The following is a 25,537-nucleotide window of genomic DNA, read 5'->3' on the forward strand; positions in this document are numbered from 1 at the left end:
CAAAGTTAATAGAAAATCTAGAAAACTAAGCAAATTAAGAGAACACTCTATTGAGTTGTATTCGCAACAAAAAAATGCTTTTTAACAAAATGCTTCTCTCAATATTTTCAATAGTTATCAAGACATATAATTTGATAATTTTTCACAACGTACATATTCACGATATATCAACATTCACAAATTCATATTCACGTTGAAAATATCCTCTACAAGTTCGAGCAAAATTTTACAATTGATGAAATTTAACACAGAAAAAAAAAGTTAATTTAATTAAAATCTTCCTAAAATGCCCCGATCAAGAATCATCGAATATAGAGAAAAAGTCATCACTTATCAGTTTGTTTGTTGTTGTTTTTTTTTTAAAAAAAAAAGAAAAAAGCAGCACATTTAATGAAACGCTATTTTAAAATAAACACCTCTTCGCATATTTTCTCTAAGTGGCAGAATGATCATGTAAAATATAAATTTATTATGGCTTTAACTTTAATGCACAACCGCATTCACCATAAAATTACAATTATCCATAAAAACATTTCCGTATTTTGAAAGTAAGGTCCTGAGGCGAAGTAAGGTCCTGAGGCGAAGACCTTACTGGGCAATAACTTAATGTTTAGGTTTGCATTGCACTTTTCAAGCTCACTTATGTTGCCAAGGTAATAAAAAGTATTGAGAAGGTAGAGGAACACAATGAGTAGCGTCAAAATGGTCCAAATACTTAAGAGTCTAAATAAAAGATAATTTATATAAAAAAAATATAATTATGTTTATAACAATAGAACGCTATCTAAAATTACTTCCTAATTTCAGATAATAAAATTTAAGTCAAAAAAACTCTTGCTATATAATAAAAGAAATTGCACTTAAAATGTACTTACCAAGAACATAGTAGCTCTTGTTTTTTCAACTTGAGACCATGAAGCTCCTAGTTAAACAGATTAAAAAAAAACAACTTCAGATCCCGACAAAGACTATCAATATTACATGAATACAAAAATTACGGCTCATACCAAATACCAGGCTTTACCTATCTCCAGTGGGAAAGTAGGTTGAGTTCCTTTAAGAGCAAAACGATTTTCAAAGTCATTGTTGTGATCGTAGCCGATACTTTTTAAAACTGCAGCTGCATTAAGTTAAAGAATAAGGCATTAAAAAAAAAAAAAAAGGAAAGCGTAATTCTTTTTTTTTTTGAACATAATATTTATAATCTACCTTGAGAAGCGGTGTTATCTAATGCTAGATAAGAGTGAAGCACTTCTAAACTTTCTTTCGTAACTATATTAGGGTATCTAGAGAGGAAATTTTTAATGCAACAACAATTATAAACAAAATACAACAAGATTCAAAAAAATATCAGAAAATGTATTAGAATATACCAGTATCAATAGAAATAAAAAATAACAAATATAACAACTAGCAAAAAAAAGCTCTGATGCTTTATCTATTCATTAACTTCTTTGAAGTTTATATTAGTTAACTTTATACCTAAAAGATAAGATCTTCTCCAGTAAGAAATTACATCTGTTTGTAGCAGGATCGTTAGGACTAATATAAAAAATTTTTTTAATAAAGAATGATTAATTAGCACAATATTACAGGTCAGATAACCCAAACTATATAGTTTAATAACAGACCTAAGGATTTTTAACATTACACAGGTGTTTTTAGAAGAGAGGTATGGAAGCATAGAATATAGATATGGGTAAAATAAAGACAATTATTTTCGTCACTATTCATAAGCATATAAAGTTGAAATTTCAACATCAATAATGTATCTTAAAACTAATACTTTATTTTATGGAGAAGAAAAAAAATATTGTTGATATAAATTGAGTTATGAGGTGATCCTTTTCTGTTTTACTACATGTTGCTGCTCCACAGAGTTGGTATCATCTTTGCTGCATAGAGAAATAGTTCCTCTATAGTCAATCTATTGACAAAGTTGGAAAATATTTTTAAATTGGTCGAGAAAGGACCACAGAAAAGTCAGAGTGTTTAACCAAAGTTCGTCCTCCATTTTGGTCAGGTTTAGTAAACTGAAAATGAACCAAGAGTTCTCTCCAATTAATGAACCAAGACCTGGTGATGTTTCTTGTTTAGAGTGCAGACTTTGGAACACATTTGACTTTTCTGGATGTTGGAACTGATCAGGAACTAGTTTGGAGAACGCTTTTTCAATGTCCTCTTACTCTACATCAGTAAAGGCAAGTATTTAGATGAGACCTTGGTCTCATCTAAATACCAGCAGTACCTCTCTATTGACATCAAGGTGCTCTAAATTGCATTTAAAACTCTTTTAAAACCAGAATTTCAATTTATTATTTGTATTATAGGATTAGCCAGTAGGTTTATTATATACTGACCTTTAAAGTCATCTGATATCAAACATTTTTGGCTTTAAATTATTTTACCCTAAATCACCAGACAGGTGTGAGCAAGTTAAATTTCCAAAATTGAAATACTTTGAAATACCCTTATATATATATATATATATATATATATATATATATATATATATATATATATATATATATATATAGATATATATCCCTTTTTTGGGACAAAATTTTATTTTTAGCATTCCTTCATTTCTTGTAATATGAATGGATGAAAAAAACATTGTCTGTCATAAAATTTATTTTTGACAGGGCCCCAGCAGTCCAAAGTTTAAAAAAAAATATCATTTCTGACCCAAAAAAGCCACTTTTTGAGGATCTGGGGATCTCTATTTTAAAGATATTTATATAAAACATTTTTTTTTTAAATTTATATGAATCTGAATATGTAAATTATAATTTTGACTTATGATTTTTAATAAAAAAATAAATTTTAGTCAAAATTATGCTGTAAGTAAAATAAAAAACATGTTTTAGTTTTAAAAGGTAATGAGTAACTAACGAAGGAAAAAAAAAAGATTGGTTTACAATATAGCATAAAATATAGAAGCTTCCTAGCATAACAGTTATAACAAGTATAAACTGGTATAACAAGTTTTTACTATTTTATCAGAGGCTTGTTACCGATTTCTTATTGAGAAGGGCTTCCTACTTTGCTTTCTCATACCACAATGCACTTAACTACACTTTTCCCTAATTAGCTTGTATGTCTTTTCCTCTACAGTACCAGAAAAAGATCTTGACTAAGGTCTTCATCATGGCTAATGAAAACAAAATCTTTTAATATATGGATGTTCTTTTTTTTAGCATCACAACCAGGAGATTGCAAACAAACTGTTTGAACTCTCTAAAGGGCTCAAAAGATACAAAATATAAGTTGGAAGTTGCAGCTATTTTCCGCTTATCATGCTGAAGTATATTGAAGATCAATTGGATCCTGATTCCGCTAAAGATACCAAAATCCTCAGTGAAGTAACAGTTGATGACATTATTTTAGATAAAACAATTCAAGAAATTGAAACATAAAGTCAAACAAAAACATAAAGTCTCCTTCTTTAGAGCTGTGATTCAATTTACCAAGAGGAGATCAATCAATTTGCCAAGAGGAGCTTAATACTATTCTATGCCTTTTAATTTTCTTCCTTTGGTGAATTCTTAAACAATTTTACCATCAAACTCGAGTATCATATAGGATTATTTTATATCTTTAGTTGTTCTCTAGCCTCACTTGTGGCTTCTTCTATCACTTTTTTTCCTAATCCTTTAGACATTTGATTTATACAACTCCCAACTACAGCAAATCAATCTTGTTTTTTATTAACAGCCTTGTTTTGGTTAAACTATAATGTTGTTAAAAATCTGTTAATTTGTCAATGTTTTTCAAAAATAAGATTTTCAGATATAAAAAAACAATTAAAATACAAAATCCTTGATTTCACAGGAATATTTTTAAAGTTAAAGAGATCTTCATATCCTCAAAAGTGTCATTTTTGAGTCAGAAAATGCACTTTTTTAAACTTAGGAGTGCTAGGGACCTGTCAAAAGTTTTATGGGCTAAAACTAAACACATTGTTTTTTCACCAAATTACATCATATGGAAAGAAATTCTTCCAAAAATAGGACACCTTAACTATTAGACACATGCATACATATAGATACATTATAAATTTTAAAATTACAAAAAGTATAGAACTTATAGCAAATTAGAAGCCAAAAATCCTGCAAACTAAAAGAGATTTATCAACATACATTGTTGTGATAATTTCTTCGCGTAGCCTTCGTATGAACCTAATTGGCCCTGGATATCTTAACAAAAAAATATACATATATTTAAATTTTACTTTTTTTAAATTACAGAGCACCAAAAATATATATTTGTTAAGATGTCTAAATATAACATGCAGTATATACATATAAATGTATATGCACATGAAAATGTTTAACATGAAAACAAATTAAAGACAAAGATTAATGAAATATAAGTAACAATAAACTCACTTTATCAGATTTCTGGTATTATTAAGGTTCATGTAATTGTTAATAACACTAGTAACAACACCAGCTGTATGAGAAAAAAGTTAAACAAAAAAAAAGTCACAAATAAAGCCACTAATATACAATGTCTACCAAAAACATCACAAAAAAAATTGAAAAATTAATTATTAACAATACAGAGAAGCAATTTTTCCCTTTTTAATAATCTTAGATTTACATTAACAATCTTAAATTTACATCCATATTAGGCCAATATTAACACTCATATTAAGTAAAACTAATATTTTGTCACCAAGCATTACTATATACTAATGAGGAAATCAAAAGAAGCACCTAGACATATTTCATTTCGCGTTCCTTGTTTAGTTAAAATTTAGTTAAACTGTTTTCCACAAAAATTACATATTTAATTGCACGTTCAGAATTTGAAACTTCTTTAAAAGTACTGAAAGAAAGAATTTTTTAAATATAAAAGGAAAAAAAAATTACTGAAAATCTAGTGTTTAGCTAATGTTAAAACTATTTTAACCAAAGCAATTAACTTGGGAATTTTTGTATAACAATACTTAAAATCGTGTTTCACATGCAGTTTTAAGGAAAAGTGAATTTTTACTGTGAAAAACTAAGCATTAGTTATAGAAAAACTAAAATAAGATTTACATGCAAATGCTGGCATCCTTGCTTGTGCTAAAGTAGTTATGTCATCAAATGTAGCATCAAGTATCTAAATTACATACTTGTATCTGGGAATTGTTTGAATTTTCAGATAAAAAAGAGAAAATTCAAACACTTAAGAAAAATATTGTAGCAAAAAACAAATGAGTAACTTACCACACCTTTAATATTTGGATAAATCATGGCTGCATAAGAAGCAGCATAACCACCTATTGACCATGCAAACATAACTATGTCTTCACATTTAAATCCTAATTTTGAAACTGCATAACGAACTACAACATCTATTGCATGTTCCTCTGAAGTAGGACTTGGAGTGCCCTAAAAGTAGAATTTAAAGTTAATCTAAGTATCATTTAATGTGCAAACACCCAAAACAAATATATTTGTATATTGATCTAAAAATGTATATGAAGAAATCATAACAGCTGCTATTAGAAATTTTAAAGTAAAAGCACCATATCTTCTTCATCTTCATAGCAGATAGAACCATTTATTCTTTTAAAACTTTTTGTGAAAGAATAAGCAATCTTAAGAAAATCTTGCAACAACAATTTTTTTTTTTTGTAAAAATGTGTGGTGGAACTTCTTCATTTGTTAACAAATACTGACTTTTAAAATTTCTTTGAACCTCATTTCTCCTGAGTAATTTTATTTTAAAGAAAATTCCCAACAACAAAAAAAAATTTTCCACCAATAAATTTCAAGATTTCTGATCTTCTCTCTGCAGTTAAAGAGTAAAACTTACTGAACTCCCCATGAAGCCAGGGTGATTCCATCCTAAGACTGAATAACCTCCTAATGTAAAAAAAAAAAAAAAAAAAAAAAAAAAAAAAAAAAAAAAAAAAAAAAAAAAAAAAAGAAAGACATAAAATATATCTAAGTTAAAACAAAAATCATTATTTCTTAGTAGCTTGGTTCCATTTCATGTTTCAAAAGGATTCAATTTAAAAACTGTAAATATAAAATTTTTTCACAAATTTATCAAAATTATAAAAAACTTCCTTTTAACATATTTGTTTTATTTTTGGAAAATTATGTATCTTTTTGCCTAGTTATACATTTCCAGATCATATTGCATTAACATTAAACTATTTACAAAAAGAAACATCTTTGTTACACTGTTTAACACTCAAAAGTCTTTAAAGATCACAAAACCATAAGCATTCTAATTAGGAGTAAGAGTCAATAGACAAGATTTTTTGTCAGCTTTTTTACATTACTCCAAGAGATTTTTCTTAAGTAGTGAATATTTTGTTTATACTTATGTTTTTAGTAACTTTCTGTTAATCAGGCTAAATGACCCAAAAATCTGACCCTAAATCAGGTCACAAGTCTCTTTTGTCCTAAACTGGTGTTACAGAAAATGTCTTCAATATCCATAATGCTTTTGTTAAAATGTCTGAACAATTTCTGTGCAGTTTGTGGTGCCACTGTACCTGTTTTTGCATCCAAATTCTTTTTCCAATAATGACACAACAATACATAGAGCTCAAAATTTTTGATTTTGTAATCAGAAATTTTAAAAAACCAGTAAGCCTTTGATAATAGCCACAAAACCAGATTAAAAACAGTCATTATTTTAACTTTATTTTAGAAAAAGCATTATTTTAACAAGGATTTAAAATTTTTTCTTGACCAAATATAGTTTCCATATGCTCTAAAAAAAAGCAGTAGTTTTTTTTTAAATTATTTATCTTTTACTTTCACTTTAATGAGTATTACATTCTATATTTCTTAAGTTCTCCTCTCAAAACATAAATACCAGAACTACAGGGTGACCACAAAGTATCCGCACACGAGACGGTTTCATCTTGTGAAAATATAAGCATAAAAGCACTTATGTATTTTCTTATTTATTTTCTTATTTATTTACTTATAAATTGTTCCTTGGGCTCAAAAAGAACTTGGAAATCGTATTTGGACGTTCATGCAAGATGGAGCTCCAGCCCATAAAAAGAAGACAGTTCAGGATTTTTGTGCGGCAACTTTTCCTGATTTTATCAACTTTTCTCAATGGCCGCCATCGAGCCCCGATCTTAACCCGATGGATTTCTCAGTCTGGAGCGTCCTAGAAGGAAAGGCATGCCAAAAGCCGCATAAAAATATTGAAAGTTTAAAAAAATCACTACTGAAAGCTTGGGATTCTCTGGACCCTGCCTACTTGCTCGCCACCGTCGAAGCATTCCCGAGACGCCTACAGGCCTGTTATTTTGCTGATGGAGGAAAATTCGAATTCAATCTTTGAATCATAATTGTTATAGTTCAATAAATGTTTTAAAATAAAATTTGTGTTCCAAATACTTTCTACATGCTTTTTATTAAGCTCTTTATCTGTGCGGATACTTTGTGGTCACCCTGTAGATATATTCTGAAAAGCTCTTAAAGTGTTGTGTTAACATGAAAATGCCATCAAAACCAATATTTTTCAACAGACCGATAAAGGAGGGGCTAGTGAGATTTTGTCTTGTGTTTCCCACTGGGTAAGAGGCTATCAGTTGAAATGTTGAAAAAAAACTTTTTTCAAAATTGTTTTTCACAAAATTTTAGTTGATTATTTATTTTTTGTAAAAATAACCATTTTTAATAGGAAAAAAATGTTATTGATTTTAGGGTGTCATTTAAGGGGGGCAGTATTTTTAATGAGTCAGTACTTTTTTATTTTTAACTTTCAGTGTTTTATTGAGATGGTCAGTATTCTAATTAAATTTTCGGTGTTATATATTAGCTGTCATTTGATTAGTTTACTTATCAATTTTTAATTAAGTAGTCAGTTATCTAATTAAAATGATCTGTAATTTAAATAGATTGATCTATGGCTTAAGTAAAATGATCTACAATTTAATTAAAGTAATGTGATTTTTAACTGAAATATTTTAGTGAAAACTACAGATTGCCATTTTTATCTGAGCACTGAACAAAGAAAGTTTGGAAAAACAGAAAAAAATGACAACAGAAGAGCAAGTATCATTGAAACCAAGGAAACAGAAACAAGAATGAAAGAAAGAATATTAAAAAAATCATACCATAGATGTAAAGCCTTTCAAAGACACTAAGAGTAATGAGATGCTACAGTTTGTTTTTTATTTAGTTTAGCATGTGACAATCTAATCATTTATAGAACTAAAAATGGACATGAACATGACAGTAGAAATGTATCCAGTTAAACCATCCCAACTTTTTTTAAAGACCAAAATCAAAAAAATGTGTGCCTTGCTTATGAAAAAAATCCATTTCTCTTGGTGTTTTATAACAATGGTGTATAGACAATATTAATGTTTTCAACAGTGAGAATGAGCCTGTCATAGTTAATTACAATTTTTTTTACACTGATGGTTCAGATGAAGAACAAAAAAATGATGATATGCAAAACAACTCAATTTTTGTTGGGACATTTTAAACATTTTTACAATTTTCCTGACTTTGGTTATGATAGGTCCAATAATATGATGTTTAATTGTAACCTCAGATGTTTCATTAATTAACAATTAATCATTTAAATCTCGAGTACAATCTTCCTCCTCATAAACATGTTCACTTTTATAATCATCATCTTCGTCTTCATCATCATTGTTTTCTAAATTTTCAAAACAGTGTTCTCATCATCTAAACTTTCATCAATTTCCGAGTGACTGGTGTCCCACGCTGATTGTTGTAGAGCATGGGCAAAGCATAATTGTTGATCTAGAATTTTTCCTAGTTTCTTCATAACGCTTGCACCATTAGTTGTAATACCAATGATATCATCCTCAAGGTTTATTTTAAAGCTGTGAAGTCTTTCTTTTAGAACTTTTTTGCTGGCATAGACCCTAAAATGAGAATCAAACCTAAGTTCCAATATCTTTTCAACTCATTCACATTCATATATCTGCAGTTTCCAAAAGAAGTCCGCTCATCAAGTGTTAAGGAAAATTTAGAGTCTCTTGATATTTGATCAATTATTTCCTTTTTAACTTGCCCTTTAATCTGCTCGTAGTAGTCCATTTTTCTGATAGTATTACGTGATTTAGGGACATTTTTATATCCTCGTGCAACTAACCTGGCTCGTATATCAATGCAATTACAAATTGTACTAAATGATATACCATCTTTTGCTACCATACATGCCAGCACTTCAGAGAGATTTTCCTCTTTTTTCAATGTTGTTGAAAAAAGTTCGATATTTTCAGCTTTTTATTATGAGGTTCTTCTTCTAAACCTTTCGAATTTGAAGCTCTCATGGATAAACTTGGTGCTTGCGATTGCAAGTTACTTTAAGTTTATGTTTAGACAGTAAATGGGAATGTAGACCTTTGTTGAACCACCAGCAATTTTCAATATTTTTTTGCATGTGCTAACTTTGCACATGGCTGTTTTATCTGTTCAATTCAAATTTGCTATCATTTTCATATTGTTAAATGTTTGGAGATCACTTATTATAAAATAATTGGAAATTATTTATTGTACAAATGAATTTATACTGATGAACTTGTTATTTTATCAAATGTTTGTAATTGATTACTTCACTTAAAATTTGCTATTATTTTCATATTGTAAAATATTTGGAGATCAATTATTGTACAAAAATCTATAAATATAATCTTTACTAAAAAACTTTTATTTTTACTGACCAATTTTAACTTTAATACTGAATATTTTTAGTTTTATACTGATCAATTTTAACTTTAAAACTGACAAAACTAAATGGAAATACTGACCATTTGTTAAAAATACTGACCAAAATTATATATTTTGGGCCAAAAAATACTGACCAATTCATCACAAATACTGATCAACAAATGTGTATTCTTGTTTTCATATATGTTATTTACTTATTTCATAAACTTTTCCTTTGTCACATGCGAAAACTATAACAAGTAGGATGGATAAAATTCTAAAAATTTGCTTCTAACAGTCTCACCTTTCAAAGGTGTTCCCATGCATCCTACTTCGTAGAAAGCTGCATTTCCCTCACAACAAATAACCTAAAAACATGTCGTATTACTTCAGATAAAAATTTCACTAGTTCTAAGTATGAGAATTAATACTTGGTTGTTAAATATGCATTTAAATATGGGGAGAAATATGGTTAGCACATATTTCTCTCTGTATTTTAAATGCATATTTGTATAAGAAAAAGAGTTTTAATAAATAATAAAAAATAGTTTAAAGTTATTATCATTATTATTTTATCAAACTACCAGAGTTTTCCCATTTTCATTATCCTTTCGTTTGTCAAGAAACATTGTATCAATTTCATTACCATCTTCAGTTGATAACTTTGAACGAATGCCATTCTAAAAAACAACATTTTTGCCATAACTAGAAATGGAACTTTTTTCAACAGTTCTGCCCTAATTTACATTAATGTTTTGACAATAAAAATTTTCAAAATCACAATAAAACCATTTTACCAAGAGTTCATTTACCAAAAAATATTAAAAAACTGATTAGAAGCACTTCACATCTTTCTCTAGTGAGATAAGAATTATCTCTGAAGTGTATTTATATTCAGCAAGAAATTCATACAGTTTAACTGTAGAGTTGAACCTAAATATATTTCTAACTTTTTCAAACCATATATACTATTATATGTTTTCTTCACAAAAAAAAAAATTTCAAAGTATTTTTAAATGTTGAAAAATAAACTACTTTCTCTATCAGTATTGTCCTGCCTTGATGTAATGCTGGTCCTAAACATTAACAAAAATAAGAAAATAAACTTGAAGCAGATTAATTGATGTTCTAATTTGAAAAAAGTGAAAACATGTAAAAACTATTCCACTTTTTACAGATGATTAAAAAATGAGAGAACAAAGTTTTTTAATGAAAAATTTATCCCTTTAGTTTTATATGCAACACAATCTTTTAGTAACTGGCCATTCCTTAGAAAATGTAATGGCACTCAACTTCTTCAAAACTGATGATTTTTGGGAATGAAAACTAATTTAATACTAGAAATATTTAAGCAAAATATTAGCTTTGTTTCTAAGGCTTAATCCTGATAACTGGACTGCTGTTTTTAAAAAAAACATTGACTTAGTAATACCTAATATCAACTGATTGACTTTTTATTTTTGAGGAAACTTTCTTATCAACTTTTGACAAGAGCTAATCTCTTGGTTACCCTACTAGCTCTGCTCCTGCTTATCAAATATGGTTTTCATTATTTTTCCCATGATCTTATAATACCTAAAGCATCTTTCTCCTTTGTTTATTACTGAGCCCTAAATTATTTTAAAATTGATTAAGCTCCTCTACTTTGATTGGATGTCAAACAATGTTTTAGTAATGCCTTTTTTAGCTTTTCAAGAAAATTAAATTTTTTTTTTTTTTGAAGGAATGTTTAATTGCTTAACTGTTCATATTTTTGTTTTCTAGCTAGCACCTGGAAACACTGAATTTCTGCTTCTCTCTTATCCTTCTATGCTCTCATCACTTTTGTGTAGATATCTTATTACAAAATATGAGAAATTAAATGCTAAAACCTTTGACTTTTGTAAATAGAGATCTATAAACAGTCTGCACTATTCATGTTAGAAATTTATTAAATTTTGGTTATAACACATTTCATGCAGTATGTTTTGTACAGTCTACATACTGTACATAATTTGTAACAAATTCAATATTAATTATGTTATGAAGGAAATAGTCAATAATTGTAGTCAAGAAAGCATTACAAAGTAATTCCATGTCCATAATTCCTACTCATAATTACTACTACATAATTACTACTTGTAAATCCATACAAATTTGATTTTGTTGAAAATTGTTACAGTTTTGTTGAAAATTGTTACAACAAAAATATTTTCTTGAAGAAATTTGGAAAATTAATTCAACTGTATGCTATGCAAATAATCTAACAACTTTTAATTCAAAATTTTTTACCTTTAAAAATATTAATTTAAATTAAAAACTATTAATAACAGATTCCCCAAGAAAAAGTGATTGTATCGTTCTTGTACCTAACTGCATTAAAGGATTTTAAGTGGTTAGCATATGGAGCTTTGAAAGATGTTTCGCTAAGTCCTGCATACACTTTTTCTTTATATTCCGGATTGTCTGAATACACGGTGGCCTGATAAACGATGTTGTTGTTGGAAAGGCAACGGTTGTTCATTGGACATTTGAATTTTTCAGTGCAAGTGCATTTCATTTCATTAGTTTTTGCCTCATTATGCAAAATGTTTTTATTGTGTGAGTTAATAATGGATTTTATATTTGGCATGCAAGAATAACTAATTTTGAATGTGTTTCTATTAAATCTTTTTCGAAGCCTGTGGCTAACTGGGAAGTGGAGGTCAATGAGGTTTAAAAAACATTTACCTATTTTTGTAACCACATTTGCACTGAAAGGAGGAAGATTGATTCTGGTTGGGTCACTTTACGTTTATGTCACGTTATACTTTTAAAATATTGTTTCCATGGAGTCCTTAGAACTCATGCCACCGTAATTATAAATGTAATTCTAACGTTTAATTTTTAATTTTGTAATATATGGCTGATGATTGCCGTTAGGCATGAAACTTAAAGTTCCATAATAAAAGTTTTTTCTTTATCGTTTTTAATTATAATTATAAATTGCTCTGTTTTGAAACTTATATATAATCAAAATAAATTTCCTAAACATCAAGCACTTTTCAACGAACAAAAGTTTTGTATTATTTTAATACAACACTACATCAAACAATATATATATATATATATATATACTATTATTGTTATTATATAAACTAAATAATTAGCTTGGTTTATATTACATTACTTAAAGTTTCACGCAATAGCAATCATCAGATGTTATAAAACCGTTAAAAAACGTTTTTTAACGGTTTTATAACATCTGATGATCGCTATTGCGTGAAACTTTAAGTAATGTAATATAAACCAAGCTAATTATTTAGTTTATATAATAACAATAATAGTATATTCGCTCTACTTATTCTACGCTGTATTGAGCACTCTTACTGGAAATATTAACATAATTTCTGCAATACTATATATATATATATATATATATATATATATATATATATATATATATATATATATATATATATATATATATATATATATATATATCACTTATTTGGAAAAAAAAAAAGGATTTTTTAATTTGTTTTGTAAAGTGTGATTTTGATTACTCTATCAACCTATTTGTGATTAAATCATGTCAATTTCTGTGACTCTAAATAAAAATACTTAAAAAATATATTTTTTGAAACTTTGACCCTCCATATTTTGATTTGCTGAAAAGATAACCATGCCAGATTTTGCAATACAGCTAATTTAAAATATTTCAAACTTTAAAAAATCTTGATTTTACCTATCAGTACTTTTTTATCAACTAAAAAACTGTGTATTGATTTTTGTGTGCTGTGCAAAGGTTTTAGTTTTTTTTTTTTGAAACATTTGAAAAAAAAAATTTGAGACTTAAATAATAAAAATTTGAGATTTAAAAACTTGTTTTTGTATTTTTCAATTCTTATTTTTGGATTCCTTACACTTTAAAATAATCTGGTATCAAATTTCTACGTATTGTAATATAAACCTGAAGATATTATCACATCATATGCTTTAAAAAGTGTTGCAGTACTCAAAATAATTTGCCTAAAAAAGGTCAAAGCCCAAGTAGCTGAATCTCCTTAACTGTTGCAGAAAAATTGGCAGAAAGCTAAAATTTTGGTATACATGTTCTTAGTATTAAGTTTCTTCATTAAAAATCATCAGCTTTCAAAAGAGTGGGTACCTAAAGAAACATACCACATTAAATCTAATATGGAATGACTTTAATACTAAACTACAATTACTAAAAATGCTATACATGTGTATCACACTTTTATTCACCTTTTAAAGATTATATACAAAGGTAAGTGTATTCAAATTGCATCATGATAGCATTTACCTTTGAAAACATAACTGCAGGTAAAGTCCATATTAATCATTAAAATGGATATTTGGCAATTAGATGGATTGTTATATTATTAGGAGATTTCTGAAAGAATCTGGATGCAAAAGATAAGTCACAACAGAATATCAACTTAAAACAACACTTATTATAACAGTCTTTCAATTGAAAAGTAACCCATAAAAATGAAAAATATAATATTTTAAGCAGCAGTTCATAATCTAAATCAAATGTTATTACCCATGGCTGCTTGCAGTAGCTTAACAGAGCCTGGATATCCCATTGGTCGAGCTAAACCATGAGCCAAAATATACCTAAATAAATTATTAAACTCAAAACATACACAAAAAAAAGAATTTGTATGTTTTTTCTAAACATCTAATTTAGATTTTTAAACAGAACCATTTTCATAATAATATCCCTATTTGTTACGTTATCCAGATTTGTGAAGTGTTACTTGTAATGATTTAAAATCTTTTTTAAAAAAAAAAACAAATAATTAAATCCAAAAAAATATTGATCAATATAATTTCAAAAAAAAACAACTGTGAATACTAGAAGAAAGTAGTCTGAAAACTAGTACTGCATTTGAAACAGGCTTCTCATTAACTTTTTAGTTTTGGTAAAAATAACAAAGATAACAACTAGAACTAATATTGAAGTGACTTGAGAATAGATGAATGAGTTTCTGAAATCAAAATTGTTATTTTTATATTTTTAAATTTTTTTAGTTTTACTTATCAACTAAAAAATCTCAAAACTTTAGATTTCTTCGTTTAAAGTCTTTAAGACATATTTCCTGTACAAGAATTATCTTTTTTTTTTTTTCATAACAAAACAAATATAGAAAAGTGCTCTCAAAACTTTATTTGCTGTTTGAATCAATTTTTTAGAGCTTTAAGATTCTCTTTTGCTTCAAATGTTTTTTTATTTATGTAACATCAAGGTTCTCCAGATTAACTGCCAGGGTTCACCACATTTGTCTGCACAGTTTCTTAAGCCACTATTGTATTCTACAAACAGGAACATGTGACACTAGAATATTACTATTCGATTAAATTGTTAGATTACAGTTGAAGATACCTTGCTTATTTTTGAAGATAAGAAAACAAACTTCAATAGAAATATCTGTAACTCAGTCTCAAACCAAACACTGTCTATTTCACAAATGAAAAATATCTGAAACAATTAACGATTAACAAATCCAAAACCACTGTTCAGTGTAATAACCTGGCAATCAATCTGGAGAACAGTGTAGTAAGCTATTGTTAAAAATAGTAGTAGTAGTCGTAGTCGTAGTAGTAGTAGTAGTAGTAGTAGTAGTAGTAGTAGTAGTAGTAGTAGTAGTAGTAGTAGTAGTAGTAGTAGTAGTAGTAGTAGGAGTAGTAGTAGTAGTTATAATGATAATATTTTGTCATACTATTTTTCATTGCCAAAATGAATTTTTTTGCGATATAATTTGAGAAATCTTTGTACTAAAAATACCTATAGAAAAATTGTTTCAATCAACTTAACTTACAAGTTTAACTGTCATTGAACTATGGCTGAAAATGTAAGGCAGATTGTGTTTTATTGAATATTTGAAGATCTTTTCAAAATAAAACTTGTTTTCATATAACAGCAAAAATAATATTTCCATTTAATTTTTGCCAAAGTGTGATAAACCAACTTTAAACACTTTCCTTTGCATACTGAATAAATATATTTTACTAATTGAGTACTTAAGAATGTTAATACACAATTATTTTGTTTCATATATATTTCATATAAAGTTTTTAGGCTTCTTGTTAGTATTATTAAATTGTTTATTGTTAAACTATTTATTATTACATTTAACTACTTGTGCAACTTTAACTGCTCAAAAAGTTTATGCTTGTTCTTTTTTTTAAAAACATTTTCTAATGAATATGTTACTAGATGAAATTAGTATGAGAAAATTCTAAAACTAAAACATAAAACCTGACAAATCTGAGGAAATGTGCTTAAAATAAGTTGAGAAATACTCTCCTCTGTTGGACCACCCTAGACCCTTACTGAAGGAACTTAAAAAAATCTAACCTTTTAGGGTATAATAACCAACTTGAGAGCAGCATAAAAATATTTTTAAAAATCTATAATTTTTTATTTTTTTTTAAATTTTCTTTAGAGGAGATCATTTCAGATTTTTAATAACTATAGAATGATAAATAGTTTTAATGTTGTTTGATAGAAACAGTACATTTCTTTAATAACTTCCCAAGCACCTCTATCATAAAACATTCTTTTAAAAATGTGGTTATTTGTTTGCATATAAATTCATCAACTTATTACAGATTTACTGATGAAATAACTGAATAATGTAGAAAGAAAGCTCTCTACTTTTGATTGATTGCTTTATACATAATCATAATATAATTCCTACAAAAGTTAATGTTTAATGTTTAATGTTGTTGTTTTGTCATTAGTTACTAGGCTTTGAAAGAGCGCGTTCTTTAAATGCACGCGGCCATTAGAGAAAGATCCATGAAGCGAGTTAAAACTTTCTTCCTTTTGGAATTTAATTATTAGTTTAGATATATTACATAAAGAATCATATGAAGATAAATAATAATCGCTAAGATCATCTTATAATTGAAGTAAGTATATAAAATAGTTATATTTACATTTTTATTAGATAAAGTAGAAAGGATTTAAATTTTAATTAGATAAAGTAGAAAGGATTTAAATTTTTATTAGATAAAGTAGAAAGGATTTAAATTTTTATTAGATAAAGTAGAAAGGATTTTAATTTTTTAAATCGTTTATATTTTTTTTGTTTTAGTTTTTCTTTTTGCAGTTTTGTTTTTATTATCTTATTTTTTAGCAGGAAAATAGGGGTATGTATGTTATTTAAAGTTATACTAATGCTATTTCCATAAAATGGTTATTACTACATTGAAATTTCTGTGATGCTATTAACTATTTTTGTTCTTTTTTAGAAAATTTAGAAAAATAAATTAAACTTTTGTGCCAACACTGACATGGCATGTCACATGTTATTGTATGTAAAGGTTAAATTTTGTTATGAGGATTACAATTCTTACGAAGAAAAAAAAAGAAGGTAAAGAGTATTGTTTGTAAATGTATATTTTGTATCTTTTTAAATTTTCTCGCATCATTTTTAAAATTTTTGTTTCCACACGTTTATTGTTTGCATATATGCTTTTTTGATATGTATCTGTATGTGGTAATAAGTGCTTTATAGTTGTTTTATCAATGTGTTTTTATAATAATGTTTTTATAATAATGTAAAGTGTTTTTTTACTCTTTGTGTATGTGTTAATATGTGTTATATAATTGTTTTAAAAATGTGTTTTAAATATGTATATAAGGAATATATTTAACCTTATATACATATTTAAACACATTTATTGTGTTTATAGTTGGTACATATGCTTATATTATGTTGTTTCTGTGTTTTCAAAGTGCTGTGACTTGGTAAACATCTACCTGAAAATTAATTATTGTATTTTAGAGAAGGAGCAGAACAAATGGCTTTAGATCGTGCAGCTCAACATGATACGCACCTAACAGCATGGTTTAAGTTAAATACTGAAAATGAAAGAGCACATTGCTATTCTTATGTAGACATTCCTTATCACTTTATATTTGATGATAAACATTGTAAATGGAAGGTTAGACAAAGGGGTGGTAATAAGGTGATAGTAAGAATGTATAAAGTTAATCCAACTGGAGAATTGTTTTTTCTTAGGCTGTTACTTTTGCAAGCAAAAGGAGCAACATCTTGGGAGGATGTGCGTACTGTTAATGGTATTGTCCTTGAAACGTTTCGTGAAGCATGTGTTTTAAAAGAATTGTTGTTAGATGACACTGAATGGCAAAATACTCCTTCTGAGGCGGTTTTAACACGTACGCCAAAGTAAATTAGACAATTGTTTTCAATTATTTTGACCTTTTGTGAACCTGACAATCCTTTACATCTCTGGAATACATAGAATTTTTTTATGATGGAAGATTTCACTCACCACTCAGTCCCACTTCTAATAGCTGAACAAGCTACTCTTCATCAAATTGAAAAGATTATTAATCAAATGTGTTATATGAAACCATATTTGTTTATAGTTGTATATATGTTTAAATTATGCTGTTTCCATGTTTTCAAAGTGGTGTGATTTGGCATTATGTTGAGCAAGATTGATAACCTTGCCAGCCAAGCGATGTACTTATAGCAGAGTTGTGACTTGGCAGCATTTAGTGCCAGGCGGAGTAACTGCTTTGGAGCTAGGTTGTGTTGTCTAGCCTTTTTTAACTATTCTCAAAACACATAATAATGTCTGTTAATGTTTAGCGTAATGTGAATGAGAGTATGCAACCTTGATCTTTAAGTCTAGGGTGTTTTCATGTCCTAAATTTGAAGTAATTGAATAACTAATATTGAACATAAAAACAAATATACTTTTATGTATTTATATGTTTAGTAAAAAGATAAATGTAGTTAACTTTAAATTGGTTTTCTAATTTTGCCTTTCATATTTTAATTTGCTTTGTTATCTTCACTGGATTTTAGGATCAAGGATGTAAATATTCTATTGTTATATGTTATTGTTGTGATGTTTTGTTGGTATTCATTTTTAACAATAGACACCTTCATGTTGGTGACTATTGTAAAAAATGAATAATAGGTAGTTTCATTATTGGAACTTACTGCTTTTATTTATTTACTGAAAGCCAAGACAACATTATGCTAAAAATGCAATTTATATCTTAATTTGGTTTTTTTTTTTTATAGTATTGTTAATCCTTCCTTTTGTACTTCGAAACAGATTTTATTGTTACATTTTCGATAAATGTTTATATTAACTGCCATGTCAAAATGGGTTACTATAAATAGGTAAATCGATTTTCAGTTTTTATGTGGTGTTTTATTTTTGTTTGTTTTTTTTGTTGTTGTAATTATAGTATCATAATTCCATTTTTTTTTTTCTTTAGGATTTATGATTGATGCATTTATACGATTTATAAAAAGAAACCTGATTACCTTTTATTGTAAATTTTGGTCAGTTAAAATGATATAAATGTATGCAATTAGTGCAATTTTTTAAAAAAATTGCACTAATTGCATACATTTATAAAATTGCACTAATTGCATACATTTATATCATTTTAACTGACCAAAATTTCGAGTAACAAAAGGAATTTTTAGCAAATGGTAGTAAGTTACTGTTTACTAAAAGCTATTGAAACAAAGAGGACATATATATAAAAATGGTCAGATTAGTGCCATGAATAGTAATGGTCAGTTATTTTTAATAAATTTATTTGGCTATGTGCATTTAACGTTTTAAAGACATTTTCCTGTTTTAAAGAAAAATGTATCAAGGGGATACCAAAAAACTAATAAATCATGTATAATTTACGTTTGGTTAATATTAATCTTATTAAAATTCATGTTATAAAAAATATAACAAGAATATAGCCTTACTTTTTTGTCAATTTAAAGCATGATAAAGTGTTATTATTTTGTGTTAGTAACCAAAAACATATTGTGTTGAACTTAGTAATGTCGAGGAAAATGGTTCTGCCTTACACTGATGTGACTTTCGTCAGTTGTAAATTACTTAAATAATGTTGAATAATTGGTAAATTATTTTACATCCGCATACTTTTTATTTTAATTTTACAGATGGTTTAATTTTGTCAATTTGAAGGCGTTTTTCTAAAAGGGTATAGTTAAGGTTTTGCAACTTTAAATTGTGGAAAACTGCCACTATTAATATGGTCCGTCTGTTAAGTAACAGACCGACCATAACCCGTATTACGGGTTGCTTTTTGCTAGTCAAGTTAAAACGTTTTATTACAAAATTTTGATGCATAATTCAATATCTTAGTGCACCACTGTACTAATTACAAAACATTTTTCAGCTGATAAAAACACTTGATTTACAATGTTATTATGAAACCATAGCTATGATGTTTATGTGGTGTTTTATGAATTTTGTTTTTAAACTTAATTTTAAAATATTCTGTGTTCCCAGTTGTATGTAATAAATAACAGAGCATACATTAGGAGTTTATTTACAGATAATTACTTAAATGTATCACTATTGTAATAAAAGTTTTTAAAAAAGAAAACCATTCCTTGACTCTATTGTAACAATATAGGACATTTACAAAATTTAGTCATTAAATATCGAATTAAAATAGTACATACTCTAAAACATTCTTCGGAATATTTAAGATCTTAGAGAGAGCAGTATCATCATTCTTCTTTTCAGCCTCCATTGGAACAATAATAGGTTTAATTGAAGACTCTTTGTAGGAAAAATCGACTGGCCAACCAACAAAATCGAAGTCATACATCTGCAAAGATGCCTGTCAGTAAATAAAATTTTAAGAATAGTATTGTTTAATTATTGGTGTTTATACATTTAAACCATTAGTTTCTTTAAAAATTATTTAAAAATTCATTTATGTATTATAAAATTTTGAAAATAATGAGAATACTTACTCTTTCATTCTTATTTAGCTTTGCATTTTCTAAGACACTGAGAAATTTTTTATATTCAGGATTTGTTAACCTTCCATATCCTAAAAAAATGCAAAAAAAGTTTCTTCATTTTTCTTCCATTTTGTCATAAAAGAAAACTGAAGAGTTCTGAAAAAAGGATATGAGATATGGCTGAATGAGTTTTTCAAGTTTGGGCAGATCTATATGTTTCTAGTAATACTTTATATGCTTTCTTTTTACTTTTAAGCTTTTAGCAACTAATGAAAGATTTAATGTTAACACAGTTTACAAACATAAAAAATTTCCTTTAGTTTTCTTCTTACAAGAATGGTGATTGTGCAAGTTTGATTGCCTTTATGTTTGACATACAGGTATAGCTCACTCAGATGAAATTCCTGACATGGAATGTGGAATTCGTGACAAACTTATAAATGATAGTGAATTAAGTTTAAATTTTTACTTCCTACTTTTGTACTCTACCAATTAATCTCATCGAGAAAATAAAGTAAAAGGGAGAGAGAGAGAGAAGGTAGATAAATATTTTTCAAGATGAAAGTGAAACATAACATTCAAGATATTACAGTGAAAAGCTTAAATTTTAATAAACTTGTAAAACATGTTACCAGATTTAAATCAAATCAGTGAAACCTAAATTTTTCTTAATAAAATGATTATTTTGAGCATAGAATAATCTATTCAAATAATATACATATATATATATACATACATACATATATATGTATATATATATATATATATATATATATATGTATATATATATATATATGTATATATATATATATATGTATGTATATATATATATATATATATATATATATATATATATATATATATATATATATATATATATATATATATATATATATATATATATATATGATGTAAATCAAAAGTTTTTTATATTAATTTGGATCTCACTTATATAAATGATCTTTACTAAATAATGATGACCTTTACAACTTAAGTTAAGATCTATTAAGAACATAATTATTTTATATTAAAGGATTGTCTCATAACATGTTATGGTATTAAAAACATTGGTTCACCTAATTTGTTGTCACATAATATTTGTAAAAAAGATTTTCATAGAGTAATTGATAATTCCCCTTCTGAAGATAATACATGCAAAATTATTAATACATGCTGGATTGTTTTGTTTGGTGTAAAAACCTGAAGAAAATGATGATAATAATAATAATAATAATAACAATAATAATAATAATAATAATAACAATAATAATAATAACAATATTAATAGTAATAATAATAATAATAATAATAATAATAATAATAATAATAATAATAATAATAATAATAATAATAATAATAATAATAATAATAATAATAATAATAATAATAATAATAATAATATTATTATTATTAATAATTAACATAAATAATAATAATAATAATGGTATTAATAATATTAACAACAATAGTAATAATAACAACAACAACAAAAACAACAACAATAATGATAATATAACAACAACATTTAAAATAATAACTGTAATAAAAATAATAACTAAGCTTGTCAGGTACTACTACAACAATTTACTTTCTTGTCTGAAGATTTTGAATTCTCCATCACAAAGACAGTCAAAGGAGTTTCACCAAAAAGCAAAAAATATAATCAACTTCCAAATTAATGCTCAAAGAAATGGCAGTATTTGAGCTGAAAAAAAAAGTAACAAGCAACTTAGATATGTTGCACACTGCTTTGAAGTTAATCTGACTGTGGAGGGTGAAAGGTCATTTTCTGCAAATGTTCTATTTGTCTCAAAACTAGGTCAGGATTAAATTATGAAACACTTAATACTTTATGTTTTTTACGTTTATCATCTCAAGAAATGCAAAATTAATCATCCATTTCTTAACTTCCATTTATTTGCTATTTTTATATCAAATTTATTTCGATGTTTATGACTCTTTATTAGTAAAGTTTAATTAATGTAATGAAGGGTATTTATTCTTTGTTCAAGTATTTGTTTTGTATTGAATTATGTATAATGAATTAACTTGAATTTTTATAAAATTTGATAGAAAAGATAAACATTAACACTTCTCAGCATGTTATTTTCTTGTTACTTTTTAAATTTTAATGAAAACTACTTGTGTTTAAATGTTTTATTAACAGTTTTATAGTTGCATTAGAGTTTTTGTTTTGTTAGACTGAATAAATGAAAGTGTCTTTCAAATCAAGTTTCTTTTTGTAATGAAGTTTTACATTAATGTGTAAACTGCATATTTTGTTTTCCGGGACAAATATCTTTACTATGAATGTAATAAGGTAAAAGAAGTCTCTGAAGTAAATTTGAAAAAACTAAGAAATTATTTTTACAACAGAAAAATGACACAAATACTGATATTAAACCAAATGTCTTGTCACCTGCAATTTACAACGCTTAAAACATTTAGCAGACTTATAGCAAACCAACTGAGATTTTTTTCATAACATTTATATTTACTTTTATTTTAACATTGAGTAAAATCAATTTAATATAAAACTTGCCTACAATAACATTTTCACTACTTAATGTTTCTGCTGCAGTTTTCTCCCTTAAATATATATAACTAAAAAACTCTAGAAAACCGAAAAACAGCTTTTAAAATAGTGAAATTCAAAGTTTATCTAAAAAACCAATTTTAGAAAAACCTCATTTACATTCCTAGCTAATGATTGTTTATGGAGAAATTTTTTAACAAAACATTCAAAAATCTTAATAAAAATTTAATTAAAAATTTTAAAATTTCATTTTTTAAAATTTAAAGAAATTGCTTTTATCAATCTGTTTTGATTTTCAAAATTAAATTTAATCAATTTTACCCAATTAGACCAGAGGGTAATTCTGATAAGCTGTCTGTGGTAAACAAATTTCAAGTTTTTATCAAGACGCAATTTAACAATTGATTTCTAGCTGCATCAAACTTTCTTTTGTTTTCCCTTTTTATCTGTCTGCACAGTTTACTTCAGATAATAGGTATATTGATTTCTAAAACTACTATTTTTCTGTGGTTTCTAGACCATATTATAACAATCACCCGCTTAAAGTGTAGATTAAACCATTTTTTATTATTATTCATTTTGTTGAAAAAAAAATTATTGTTGGGGATTTTTTAGAAGACCTGTGCTCCTGTATCATAAATAAATCAAGAGAGAACTCTTGTAAATTAAACTCTTAAACAAATAATATTACTGAGTAAACTAATCAGTCTACCAATTTATTCAACTTGAACAAATTTTGAGAGAAAATATTTCAGAAAAGTCACCTCTGAGTAAAAAGGCACCACCAAGAGTAACAGCAACTGCGGCACATACTTTTGCATAATATATTACTTGATCAGCAGAGTAAATTTTTCCTAAAAATATGATTAAAAAAACAATATATTGTTTAAAAATAACAAAAAGAAAAATATTTGAAATAGGATATAATATAGATTTTTAGTTAACTAAAATTAATTTAAAAATAAATAATTTTTTTTTTTTTTTTTTTTTTTTTACATACTTTTTAAGATTTTTAAGCAGATCATAAATTTTTAAAATATGCCATTTCAAAATTGAAAAAATTTGTTTTGTTTTATTTCTAATAATAAACAAAAAGACATTCCTAACTAAAAAACTTTATATAAATTATATAAATTTATACTAGAAATAAAAAAATATTTTAAGTTTTCCAAAAACTCAAATCTTTTTACTGAAACTGATGTCACAATTTTTGTTAGCAGAGTGTTTACAAAAAAACGTTAATAAAACATCAGTAAACTTACATTTTTTTTTATTTCTAAAATTACTGAACACTGACTCATTTATTTAACAACTTCTTATTTATTAACATAACAATGTATTATATATAATCAACAAAATTATATTTAATGAATGCAGTTAACAACTAGACTTACCACTCTGGTAAAGATAATATGCAACTATTGGTGAAAAGTAATAAGTGGCAACTAATGCATATGATACCTAAAATATGTTAAGAAATTTAAATTTTCAAAAAATCCACAAATCTACAAATATTAGTATATGGCAGAGTAAAAGTTATGAAAATATTGCAGTTGATAAAGTTTATTAAACTATTAGATTTTACATGTTTCCTGCTTATTATTCATTTCTAATCTAAAATGACCGATTTGAAACGAATAAAAATATACCTCGTACCGTGTTAATAAATGATTCACCGAACCATTCAGAAGTGGTTAACTGATATTCATGTGCCTAAAAAAATTTTTGTTTATAAACATTGTCAAACTTAAATATACAAACACACACACACACACACACACACACACACACACACACACACACACACACACACACACACACACACACACACACACACACACACACACTGACGTGATAACACGTTGATAGCTAGTAGACTTACTAACACTTTTCTTAGAGTGTTTGAATCATAACGAAATATCCGATAGAGCCTTGGTCCTAAAATAAACGTACTCAGATTTTTTACAGCACTAAACATTTTAAATCAGGCTAATAAATTGATTTACGTGTATTTTTTTTTTTTGCAAAATTATTCTTTGAGCTAGCCAGCCGCACTTGGTCCAAGTGAATAATTTTACGCTTTGTTTATAACCATTTTTAATCAACCAAACGAAACAGACAAATAGGTATAAAACTCTCAGTCGGAGTGCTTAATTTTTAGTTAACTTCTTTTAGTTTATTACAAATTATTTTAGTTTATTATAAACCATTTTAGTTTTAGAAAATTATTTTAATTTGTTATATATCTAAAAAGTTATATTATCACGGTTGTAGGATATCCAAAAGAAATAAAAAATGTAACTAATTTTAAATGTTTTTTTCCCAAAATCTCACCAGTAAAACTTTAACAGGTGTTCATTTACACAGAAACGCATGTGCTCACCCATTGTATAATATAGAATGATTGAGACGTATGAAGTATGCAGAAAAACTTACCATCTATCTAATTGCTGCGGTGCACAGTGGAGTATTTGTATGACAAAACTGCTCAAAAATATTTTATGAATTTTTTTTCGCTTTATTAGTTTAAAACACAGAGTTTTATTAAAATTAAATGTTTAATTAAAAAAATAAAA

The 25,537-nt window shown here is 26.6% G+C and overlaps 3 protein-coding genes across 5 annotated transcripts in view; all 3 read right to left on the reverse strand.

Moving 5' to 3' along the window:
• LOC149877743 (uncharacterized) overlaps positions 1–25,537 on the reverse strand; it is a 392,865-nt gene that overhangs the window by 299,977 nt on the left and 67,351 nt on the right. The gene's annotated exons all lie outside the window — the stretch shown is intronic.
• The window catches only part of LOC145181722 (uncharacterized), a 96,011-nt gene that overhangs the window by 31,233 nt on the left and 39,241 nt on the right, over positions 1–25,537 (reverse strand). The window lies entirely within an intron of this gene.
• On the reverse strand, positions 79–25,051 carry LOC149877773 (phosphatidylserine lipase ABHD16A-like). Its single transcript, XM_090073492.1, has 20 exons — positions 24,844–25,051; positions 24,618–24,674; positions 24,356–24,422; positions 23,726–23,815; positions 20,435–20,514; positions 20,138–20,298; positions 14,188–14,261; positions 10,695–10,735; positions 10,244–10,339; positions 9,964–10,027; positions 5,812–5,861; positions 5,220–5,384; positions 5,049–5,112; positions 4,392–4,455; positions 4,143–4,199; positions 1,483–1,542; positions 1,210–1,286; positions 1,025–1,120; positions 876–922; positions 79–723 (listed from the first exon to the last, which is right to left on the reverse strand). Exons 1-20 carry the CDS (start codon positions 24,937–24,939, stop codon positions 637–639), a joined length of 1,593 nt encoding a protein of 530 aa, XP_089929618.1. The 5' UTR covers positions 24,940–25,051; the 3' UTR covers positions 79–636.

Source organism: Hydra viridissima, unplaced genomic scaffold (genome assembly GCF_058129835.1).
Source record: "Hydra viridissima isolate aposymbiotic clone 2 unplaced genomic scaffold, HvirCarnegie_v1 scaffold_16, whole genome shotgun sequence".
Taxonomy (NCBI): Eukaryota; Metazoa; Cnidaria; class Hydrozoa; order Anthoathecata; family Hydridae; genus Hydra; species Hydra viridissima.

Excerpts from the sequence above, each read along its gene's own strand:
- LOC149877773 (XM_090073492.1), bottom strand. The coding sequence starts at position 24,939 with ATGTTTAGTGCTGTAAAAAATCTGAGTACGTTTATTTTAGGACCAAGG. Across the intron at positions 20,515-23,725 it reads TGGTGCCTTTTTACTCAGAG|GATATGGAAGGTTAACAAAT; the intron begins GTGACTTTTCTG and ends GCATTTTTTTAG. Across the intron at positions 1,543-4,142 it reads GAAGAAATTATCACAACAAT|TCCTAACGATCCTGCTACAA; the intron begins GTATGTTGATAA and ends TTTTTATATTAG.